The sequence below is a fragment of the Lycium ferocissimum genome, chromosome 12 (assembly GCF_029784015.1).
Source record: "Lycium ferocissimum isolate CSIRO_LF1 chromosome 12, AGI_CSIRO_Lferr_CH_V1, whole genome shotgun sequence".
NCBI classification, from domain to species: Eukaryota; Viridiplantae; Streptophyta; class Magnoliopsida; order Solanales; family Solanaceae; genus Lycium; species Lycium ferocissimum.
The window spans coordinates 1,627,696-1,639,676 of NC_081353.1; the positions used below are offsets into that span (position 1 = coordinate 1,627,696).

General features: G+C 34.3%; 1 protein-coding gene across 3 annotated transcripts; it reads right to left on the reverse strand.

Moving 5' to 3' along the window:
* Window positions 1-555: 555 nt before the first annotated feature.
* LOC132039971 (uncharacterized) lies at window positions 556-11,506 on the reverse strand. Of its 3 annotated transcripts, none has more exons than XR_009410535.1 (9): window positions 11,351-11,506; window positions 9,589-9,661; window positions 8,677-8,736; window positions 3,270-3,372; window positions 2,207-2,783; window positions 1,707-1,845; window positions 1,451-1,618; window positions 1,223-1,362; window positions 556-1,139 (listed from the first exon to the last, which is right to left on the reverse strand). XR_009410535.1 is itself a non-coding variant. In XM_059430540.1 (8 exons), exons 1-8 carry the CDS (start codon window positions 11,374-11,376, stop codon window positions 1,285-1,287), a joined length of 1,224 nt encoding a protein of 407 aa, XP_059286523.1. In that variant the 5' UTR covers window positions 11,377-11,506; the 3' UTR covers window positions 556-1,284. The 3 variants fall into 3 exon arrangements, 1 of the variants encoding a protein (XP_059286523.1); XR_009410536.1 differs by lacking the exon at window positions 11,351-11,506 and adding an exon at window positions 11,239-11,261; XM_059430540.1 differs by having other exon boundaries at window positions 556-1,362.
* Window positions 11,507-11,981: the final 475 nt, after the last annotated feature.

An 11,981-nucleotide genomic window follows, 5' to 3' on the forward strand; every position in this document is an offset into this window, starting at 1 on the left:
CTCTAGCTACAAATGAAGAAGAGAGAGAGAGAGAAAGAGAGAGAGAGAGAGAGAGAGAGAGAGAGAGAGAGAGAGAGAGGAGGAAACACCCATTTGAGATTTCACAACAAATTTTTAGATCTGGGAAACCTAGATTCTTTGAAGAATGTTAATGGTTTGCTAACCTAAGATCAGAAGATGGAACGTGCAAAGAGAGCGAGACAAAGGAGAAAACAAAGGAAGAGAGAGAGGGAGAGCGAGAGGGGGGCGGGGGTGCGGTGTTGGGGAGTGGGGGACAAAGGACGAGTCATAGGGTAATAATTAAAGAGTTGGGCTAAAATTGGCAAACTAGATCACCGAAGAGCATCTGACTGTAATTATCTCTTCTTTAATTACATCATTTTCAAGCAATATTTCCAACTCAACGAGAATTTAGGGTAGATCTTATTGCCGCACATCATTTTATATGATTATCTTTAGAGTAATTTGTAGAATCCATCTACTAATGTGTAATGTGATGACAGATCACCATTACATTGAGCAAAAAGAGCAAAATTTTGAGAAGGCATAAACAGAAATAGATATTGACCGTTTCATTTGATTTCGGATGGAGAACAAATAGGGAACACTAGTAGTACAAAGATCTCACTCAAAAAATGTACAATTTCAGACGGCACCCTTAGTAGAGGACGTTCCAGTCTGCAACTGCCAGCACCTTCCCGGACACTAATCACAAACTGTGTCCACACTCCACACCCAATAATTTCAAGCAAAAGCATAAATTACATTTCCACGAATACTTCCATGGTACACCCAAAAAAAAAAAAAAAAAAAAAAAAAAAAAAAAAAAAACTGTACCGCATGAGCCGGTATGTAAAAGCATCATCATCCAACTAAACTGTGCAATCCTGATAACCCAGCCCTTCATCTGGAATCATATCCACAAAGGCAGGAGAGCAGCTAATGGGAACCAGCAAGTTGTCAAGCACATGAAAGCCAACATTGATTCCATTAAGAGTTGCCAGTCTTTTTGCAAATAGAAAGCTCATTCTAATGCATTTATACTCATTCCGGAAACAATGAAGCAAACTGGACTTTTCCACCATCTCACCATTTGATAAGGTGATAATACAACTACCGATCGGAATCCTTTGGCAGTGCTGCACAGCTCGTTCTCTTAATCAAATTAAGTTTCGTTCAGTACACACCTCAAAAGAAATACAAGTCAAGATAGATACCAGACCTTAAACACACACTCCACCAGCAGACATGCTCGAAATGACAACATTTGACCTGTCTTTATGTTTATCTGACATGTCTGAAAATGGTGACAGATTTACTTTGATCTTCTTCAGTGAAGGATTTCGTCCTTTCCTTTTCAACCTTGTTAAAACAAGAAAATCTATCAGGAACCTCACAAAAAAGCTCCTCCTAAAGGGACATAGTAAGTGACAGATGTAAAGGTAGATACCTGTGCTTCTAGCTCAGCTATTCTTTGTAAAGATAATTGTTCAACACATGCACGACGTTTTCGTTCTTCTTCAAGCAACCCAGTCATCTGATATCGCAGCTCAGCCATTTCTTGAGCTAAATCCTCTGCTTCTTCTTTGGCTTTTAGCTTTTCCATTCTCAGCTCGTCCTAACCATTCAAATTAATGGACCAACAGCATTAAATCGCACTAAGACTTGGATGTGACTGTTTCTACAGATGTTAACTACAAATATACCTTAAGGTGCTTTACAAGTGATTCATAATTCTTGATTTGACCTGCCATTTCCCTCATCTTGTCAGTCAAGTCGACATCTGATGATGGCCCTATAGTAGCCAGTCTGATAAGGAGTGGGCCCAAAATGTCACCACAGCAGCTTCAACAAAAGCAATAGTGTGAGACACGATGTAAAAATAGTTGGAAAGATAAGTTATTCTAAATATAAGTAACAGGTATTCAGCACAGAAAGACTCTTAGTACAAGCATGGTCAACTACAAGACTATGCAATCACTATCTCCGACTAAGTACGAAATGCATGTAACAAATGCGAAAACATGAATGACAATTTGCTTTATTAGATGAATCATACTAAGAATTTACTCAGGAATAAGTATGGTTCCTTCACATCATAACAGCTTGTCTCAAACATCTGATCTTAAATTAATTACTTAACGTTAAGCATGCATCATCTTAAGCTAATGGTAGACTAAGATATGCGTATATACTCACTCCATACCTTGAAGCACTGTCATCTTCTTTACTTGGGGAACTGTCATCATTGTTCGCTAGCCAACCACGAAATAGCTCCTCTACTTTTACAGAAAATGTTTTGGCATTCAATTCAGAAGCCTGGAGTTGTTCCCTAAGATTTTCATTTTCCTTTTCTACACTTTCAATAACTTTCTCTGCATCATAGATTCGAAGTTCGAGGTCATGAATAAGCTCATTCATCATAGCATTATCTTGATCTGTTTCATCCTGGGATTTCTTAGCTTCGAAATAATTCTGCTCCGAGGCAATCAAATCAAGCTTCATACTCTCTATTTCAAATTGATGCTCTAGACCTACAGATGCTATTGACTCCTCTAGTCTCTCTATGCACAAAGCTGAGCCCTCTATCTCTAACTCTTTGTTTCCCAACTGCTGCAACAAATACAAGCGTTCAACATTGGACGTTTCCAACTCTTCCCTTAACCTTGTAACCTCTTTTTCCATATTTTCAAAGTTCGCAAGTTTCAACTGAAGGCTGCATACACACTTACTTAGAGAATCCATCTCTTCATTCCTCAAATTCAGCTGATCCTGCAGGTAATCTACGACGTATATATTGGAAATGGTGAGCCTAAAATAGGAAATTCAAGGTAACAGAATATAATATATAAGATTTTTACTATTAAAAGGGAGTGATGTTGTGTGACAAGCTACAAAAATATAAAGGTATGACCTGTCAAAAATTACTAGCCAACAACTGACCAAATAAAGGGGCAAGTCTGCAAAAGATATAAACCATAAAAAGACCATAGTAGTCCATAAACAGGTGATATTGCTCCAAGGAAAATGCTAAACGTTCATATGATGGCACAAGATGACTCTGACTTGGAGAATCAACGGTTAACTGTCATTTGTGTCTTATCAGTGACATAAGCTTGACTCTCTTTTTCCGACTTTCTACTGTCTGGGGCGGGGCTCTGAGCACCAGGAGTCCGGGAATATACTTTAGGTAAGAAACTAAGGAATGTTTACCAAGGAAAATAGAAAATAGTCCTATATACTGTAGCAAGCATACTTTGGAGTCATACCTATCTCTTGGGAACAGTTCTCCAGCTCACTTTTCAGCTTCTGGATGTGATTTTTGTCTTCTTCTCGGGCCTCAGATAACGTCTGCCCATGCTGTTCTAGTTTCTGTAAAATATATTTAATAGGAATAGTCAAATTTTCACCTTAGTCTCCAAGCTTTCTAACTAGATAATAGAATGTTCCTGATTGATACTATAAGTTGTCTATACAATGGTTATTTTCACAGTCAACCATTCGAAATTAATTGTGATGACAATAAGTTGTGTTAAACATGCATATTATATCTTCATAGTTCATAAGACAACAGATCTCATAGTTCAAGTTCATACTTCATAGTTGTTTGTAACTCTATTCCATTCGCAGAACCAGCGTACCAATTGCCGTGCAGTAGAATCATATCATATTACTATATAAGTGGGAAGCTTCTAAAAGTTGAAAGACCAAAATAGCCATCAAAGTTGAACAACTATTTTTCATTTCAAGCAAATATTATTTCAAAACCTCTTTTGTGCAAAGATATGAATATAAATTCAAAAAAAATAAACAGAAAAAAAAAATAATAAGTAAAATTGGAAGTTTTTTTTTTTTTTTTTTTTTTTTTTTTTTTGAGACTGGTAACATAAAAAAATTTTGGAAGAAATAAAAACATATAAACCAATCATATTGCCATAATTTGAAACTGCTTTGAAATTATTAATTTTTGCTTCATCAAATAAATGTAATGATTGCATTACTATGAGAAATTTAATAGCCTTAATATATTTACCCAGCTTTTCTTATTACCTTCTATGCTACTTCTTACTATATTTACTGCCCCAACTTTTCTTATTGCCTTCATTGCATATTTCTTGAATTCGAAACTTTCACAACAATCGCAAACATTGTTCAGTCTATTTGTTTTTATGTAGATCGAGAGGACTTTAGGTCCTTTAACGAGACACGGTGGCAGACTTCAGACATATAAAACATCCTGTGGTTATCGCTAGCGCACAAGGTTAAGTGAAAGTTGATAGAGAAAAATATTCAAATTAATTCCCTCTTCTTTCTTTTTTCCAAACAATAATGTTTCTCTTCCTTTCCTCGTGCCGAGGGTCTACCAGAAACAGTCTCTCTACCTCCCAAGGTAAGGTTAAGGTCTCTGTGCACTCTACCCTCCCCAGACCCCAGTTGTGGGATTTCACCCGGTATGTTTTGTTGTTGTAATGCTTCTCTTCCAGACCCCACTTGTGGGATTACACTGGGTATGCTGTAATAATGCTTCTTTTCTTTTCAAACATAATGCTACTTTCTTCTATTGTCCACGTCTGTTTTATTTTAATTGGCATGCACTTTGTAGTATTAATTTCGTAATTTGGTTAGTTTTACTGAGGCAATAATTGTCCGTCTTCGTACGAATCTTTGCTCCAATCTCAATGTTTCTAATCCGTTTTACGGATAATTTACCCATATTCAATAAAATGGTCCATTTGTTTGTATGTATATTCTGAAGATTACCAAGAAAATGATATTGGGATTTATGTTATTTTGATTCAGTTTTAGGTGAAAGTTAATGGTCTCGTGTGGGACTTTGAATTCTTTTGTTCATTGTATGTAAATCTTCCTTTTTTCTTTTTTATAATCGGGATGTCCGGGTCAACTTGCGCGCATCTCGACTAACTCCACATGGCACCCGCTACCTCTACCAACACAGGTACCAGGTAACTCTGTCCACCAAGGCTTAGACAGATGGAAAGAAATCACTTTGTGTTTTTGCCTCCGCTGGGAATTAAACCTGAGACCTCATGGTTCTCAACCCACTTCATTGTGGTGCTAAACCAGATCTTTGGGTGTTGTATTGTGTAAATCTTCTTCTACTTCATTTCTGATTTGAAAATCCTTTAGTTAGTGAGTTAGTAACGAAAATTTACGGAACTCAGAGAGAAAATAGTTTTTGAATACAAATTTATTTTCAAAAAATTTCAATGCTTCTTTTTTCTTATCAGACTTCTATTACCATGTCCTTAATTCTTTTGTGCTCAAATATAAAAATCATTGTCTTCCTATGGCAGCATTTCTATTAATGTATGTAAATATAGCAAGAATGGTTATGAAAGAGCTAATTTGTCGTATGGAAAGATTTATCAACACTATGAAATTAAAATTAAATATACATCAATACATTTTTATTTCCCATCATCTATGTTTGAGTTGAATAAAATGTATCATTAATTTCTTATATGAATTTTTTCTTTCCACATTCCAGAGAAGCTTCAATTGGATGAAGACATAGACAAACGTGAACATATTAGAATTTAATTGGATTTAGACTTAAAAAGGTAATCCTAATTTGTTTGTTGAGAGACTTTATACAATTTGTTTTTAAAATTTGCACTCATTAAAATAGGATACACGTGCAACACGCGTATCCAAAAACTAATACTATATTAAAAGTGGAAGGTTTTTAAGGTAAAAGTTGAATTACAAAAGTACCCATCAAGAGTTGGACTTTTGTATCCTTCAATAATTTTTCTGATCAAGTATCCTCTAAGTATTAAATAATTCATTTAACATTTAATGCATATATATGTGCACTATATTTGCCATCGAATTTAAAAGTTTGCCTTGAAATTTTAAAAAAATAATTGGTACGATGCATGTATTTAAACTATTTACATTTTCTATTATTAATTCTTGACAACCAAGATTTAAAGGTAAGTTTTATTAAGTGGTTGGTAGATCAACTATGTTGTATAGGGCAGAGTGTTGCCAGTCAAGAACTCACACGTCCAAAAGATGAAAGTAGCGGAAATGAGGATGCTTAGATGGATGTGTGGGCATACTAGGAGAGATAAGATGGGAGTGGCCTCAGTGGTTGATAAGATGCGGGAAGCGAGGCTGAGATTCTTCTGACATGTGAAGAGGAGTACAGATGCCCCAGTGAGAAGATGCAAGAGGTTGGCAGTGATAGGCCCAAGGAGAGGTAGAGATAGACCGAGAAAGAATTGGGGAGAGATGATTAAACATGACATGACACACCTTCAGCTCACCGAGGACATGACTCTAAATAGGAGAGCATGGAGGTCGAGGATTAGGGTAGGTCGGTAGGAGGTTAGTAGGTAGTCGAGCGATTTCTCTTTTTTCTGGGGGTAATGAATTTGAAAGAAATTGTATTGTGAAGTAATCTATATGGAACTTCCGAAATGTCTAATTGTGTCAAGGGTCCTGGATATGCATGGTTTTAGTTTAGAACACCTTATTTGCTCCATATACTTACCAGTATTATTATTACTATTATCTAATCATCATCTTATTCTTCAATTTAGCACTACTATTGTTTCCTTTACTTTGGGTATCTTTACTAATTTTGATGTTAGTATATTTCCTTCGATATTTTCGTCATAGCTTCTTTACTCCTTTTTTTTTTTTCAAACATGTTTTGTAAAATGTTTTTATTGAGTCTCGCAAACAACCTCTCTACCTCCCACGGTAGTGGTAATGTCTGCATACACTCTACCCTCCCTAGACCCCACTTGTGGGATTACACTGGGTATGTTGTTGTTTGTTGTTTGGGGGTCTACAGCAAACAACATCTCTACCTCGCAAAGGTAGGTCTACGTACACCTACCCTCCCAGACCCTAGTTGGGGAATTATACGGGGTTGTTGTTGTTGTGGTAGAATTAACTCTTGAAATGCCAATTCTTATATCATTTTTTTTTTTTTTTTTACCTTTGTGGACAGATTTTATATTTTATGTCTTCTCTTAAATTAAACTTTAAGAATTTGAATGATTCGTCTTAATTTTTAATTTACAAATCCAATTAGTTTAGACCATTTTATGTCTTTTCTTAAATTAGACTTTTAAGATTTTGATTGATTCGTCTTAATTCTTTACTTATAATTGCAACTGATTTAAACAATTTTGACAAAGAAACATATATAAATCTTCATAGTTTAAAAATATTTTGATGTGGGATTTTATGTAAATTCTATATCTAAATTATTTTCTTAGTCTTGATAATATAATTTATCGGCCAACTCCAGAGTTAAATATTGTGTCATGGTATTCACATATATATATATATATATATATATATATATATATATATATTATGACATGGAAACCCGTAGCCGCTACCCTTCGAGTGCACACAGGGTAAACCCAGCTCCTGTGCAATAGCTCACAAACCACAAAGGAGAGGTAACCCGCACTAGGCAAGCCCCGTGCGACGAGCTTGACCCAGAAGGCAAATCCCCTGCTGTCGTAGGCAGGGAGTTTCGAACCTGACACCTCCCTTATGAAAGCCCCATGCTCAACCAACTGAGCCACCCTTGTGGGTTATATATATATATATATGTATATATATGTATGTATGTATATATATGTATATATATGTATGTATGTATATATATGTATGTATATAGTGTGTGTGTCTGCGTATATGTGTGTGATAATTTATAAATAATTAATTTAAGCTGGTATTGTAAATGAAATCTATGTTGCTCGGACTTCAAAAATATTGCCGCACCATGTCGGGTTCTCCAAAAATGTACTTATTTTGGAGGATCCGACACGCACCCTGCGGCATTTTTGAAGAGCCCGAGCAATATAGAATAAAATAATGCAAGAAATATTTTCTTAGAATAAAATTCAAAAACAAAGATAAGAAAAAGTGCACTTGTATATATATAATATTATTTATGTGACTTTTAAAATTGTGTACTTACTGATATGGGGTACACGCTCAAAGCGTGTAACAAGAGACTAGTTTCTGAAAAACTCTACCATCCTCTTTACACTAGTTTATGGATTATAAGAATCAACATATGACAAGTATAGCATAGATAAAGATCGTTAGAAGCTTTAAATAATAATATCTGGTTACACTAGAACATATAAAATTTTATGGTTAGCAAGAGTATTAGATAAAAGTGTGCCAGCTCCTCATAATTTTGATCACTAGAAACTTGATTGTACATAGGTAAAAGATAACCACTGAAACAAACCTTGAAACAAAAAAGCAGTTAATTGACGTGGGTAAAGATACAAAAGGAAAAGAACATCAATGGCTCCAACCTATTCGCATAAACACATCGAAAAGACCTTTCATATGCTTTTACATTTGTATGTTCCAAGATCAATAGCAAAGATCATACTTTGTGCTCTGGATTTTTAAATCTATGTCAACACTATTGTAACAGAGAAGTATATAAGCACATCAATTTTACTAACAAAAATGCAGAACGTCACCAGCTTTACAGCCATATAACACAGTGGTTGCCTCTTTAGGAGATGGTATTACTCAACTAATAAAGGCAGGTTTTGGTGTCAAACAACTTTATTTATCTAGAATATCTGAAGATGGCGTGAGAATGGCCAAAAGATAGAAAACAAAAGATTTACAAACAAAGATAAAGATATATGAAATTACTCTGATCAGTTCAAAGCTCTGACCCTGTGAACCCCTCAGCGTATCTTTTTCTTTCCTAAGCTGTCAAAAAGAGAATGAAGCAAAAGGAAGTAAAGAACGATAAATAGCAAGAAAGTTACCACATATCCAGTCATTATCAGGAAAAATAATTTGTACAACAGCTATGAACATAGAAGCAGGCCAAACTAAAAAAAGAAGTTAGCAAATACGCAAATTGACACCGACTTGCTTTATTAGTAAAGCTTTTCGACTAATCCAAAAAAAAAAAATCCCAAATTTTGAATCATGCAAAGCCGGTAACAGTTTCAATAAAATACTGCACACAATATTCTCACTTAAAATTGTTCAACCAATTAATTCCAGTATTAAATCCCGGACTATTAGTCAGATGTTTGGATGTCATTTTTAGTTTCCATGTAATTCTTATATAATTTTATGTTTAATTCAAGGTAGACTAACAGTACAGGTAGTACTAATGCATGCATAAGAGCACGTGAAAAAACAAAAATGTCCTTTTATTACTTTTTTACTTAAACCATCTTTTACTTGTTATTACTCAACTATATCTGATAATATTTATAGTATTGATTTTAAATATTGTTTTTTTTTCTTTGATAAGTAGATTTTAAATATTCTATATTCTAAGGTGATTAACCAAACATCCGATAAAAATGCAAATACAACGGCTAATGTCATTCACCTAATTAATACACATGAATTATAATCCGCATTTAACTTGTTCATGAATCAAACAACCCCCAAGTGCCATGAAAAGTTCCTGAAATTAGTTCGAGCATTACTTCCATGGATATACAACAACAACAACTACGCTTCAGTCCAATATAAGTTGCGTTATTACTTCCATGGATATACTATACAAATATTATAAAATGATTGAAGAGCACATTTTACCTCTTTACATCTTGCCTTTATCTCCAATAGCTCCTTTACATCAAAAGAGTGGTCACCATCACTAGTAGACATTCTATAAACACAAAAAGCAAATTAGCATCCACAGAAGAAAAACAGTACATCGAACTTAGTTTATCAGGACAGGATTAAAAAAATGCTGGCCTCACAAGCGATAGTCATATTAAGCACCAAATGAGAAGCATTCTTATACCTCACTTCTAACTGCTTACACAGTTACACCCACATAGATCAGATATGAACAACAATCAAATCATAGTAAAAGCAGATAAGTAAGATAACCATATGTGCATAAAAACTAGAAGAGGTTAATTAATTATCCAGTTGCAACACTCAGTTCCCAACTAATGTCATAATACCTGTATAATAAAAAGAGTATGTATTAAAATGCACACACTCCATCTTCCCATTTCTTGATTAATGAAAAGGTTCCTTCAACATAGAGGTTTAAGAAAATGATAACCAGACATGGGTTTGAATCTAATTAAACCTGTTTGGATGGTTGTTACATATTGTTTCGTAATGTATCGTACTATATTGTATTGTGTTGTATTGTATCTTAGTGTATTGTTCTGATGAATACAACGTTTGGATAGATTGTATCGTTTTCCGTCGTTACATAGTATCACACGTCAGCAATTTGAAAGATAAACCTACGAGAATAGTAGGGTACGGGGTAGACCTACTATAAAAAGGTAGGGTAAAGGATAAAATAGAATAATTAGATAATAAGTCAAGACAAAATGAGAAAAAGAAATAAGGTAAGATCACACCAAATCGGTCGTTACACAAAATGGACTTTTAATCGTTACATAACGATGGACTTACAGATCGATACAATAAAATTCAAGAAACTATCAAAACAAACATCATATTTAAACTAACAACACAATACAATAGGTAACAACCATCCAAACAAGCTACGTTTGTGAATAAGTGATTGTTTGATAATGAGCAAGAAATATCCGTCTTTTTGCTAAACAGGATGGATTGAACTCGGTAATTCAAAATTCTTCCTGCTTCTTGACAATCACATACACCAGCCAGGGGCGGAGCCTGGTAGGGCTTAGGGGGGTTCATCTGAACCTCCTTCGGCGAAAAATTACAAAATTCGTTTCTACATGGTTAAAAATATTAAAAGTACTTTTTGTGTATATATAGTAGATGTTGAACCCCTTTGGCTTCTTCGTGTGTTTACTTTATTCATATGTTGAACCCCTTAATGAAAATCCTGGCTCCGCTACTGACACCAGCAAAAAGGATTTCCAGATTATATTACAAGATCAGAAAAAAGGTATAAAACTAAACACTAGTGCCTAGAAGAAGACTAATATATATATACTCATTGTGACACTCATTTCCCAAATATTAGCCGCAAAACCTGAAAGAAAACACTATCAAAATAGAGGCATAGTTGATTGATTGATCAAAATGCCTACCCCTTATTTTCCCAAATTAAATTAACAAACAGATTGACGAAATTGATTAAAATCTTGTTCAATAATTCAGACTTGTTTCAGATTCTTCACATTCACAAATATATGAAAAAAAATCATTTTCAGATAAAAACAGCAAGGTAACACCTATGAAATTATTACAATGGTAAAAAGTTCCGAATTTTCTTTTACATACATAAGCAAATGAACATAATTTCTTGATCATATACTGCTGTTCCAAAATTAGCTGATTAAAAAAAGGAATAAGAAACTGACACTCAAATAGAAAAGAAAATAAAAATAAATACCGATTAATGGGGTTTACGATGCGCATATGGTCTCCAGAATATTCTGAGATTTCCAAATTTTCAAATTAGCAAAAACCTGATTTATGTAATATTTGACTGGGAAATTTTGAAATGTAAAGAGATTTTTACCGGGTTTCACTTAAGGGATGGGAATCGGGTCTAACCCGTTAAAGGGGCAACCGGGGTTTTTTTTAAATGGAAGGGATAATTAATGCTTTTTAGTCCCTCAATTATTGGTAACTTCTAATTTTTGTCCTTATAATATATAACTAAGTAGGTGTTTGGCCATAGAAATCAAATATTTTTCACTTTATTTGTAATTTTGAAGTTGGAGTTGAAGATATTGTTGTGAAATTTGGTTATAGTTTTTGCAAAGAATATTTGATTGTTTAAATGTACTGAAAGTGAAAACAGGATTTTAGGGTGTTTTCTAAATTCCAAATAAAACTTCAAGTTGTATTTGAAATTTTTATGGACAAATGTTGATTTTCAAATAAAGTGAAGAATTCTCATGGCCAAACGGGTCCTTAATGAATGCTAATTTGAACCCGTATAATATCTAATTAGCTAAGTACTAGTATCCGCACCCGCGCGATGCGCGGTTAGTATTAAAGAATAACAATCATAATAC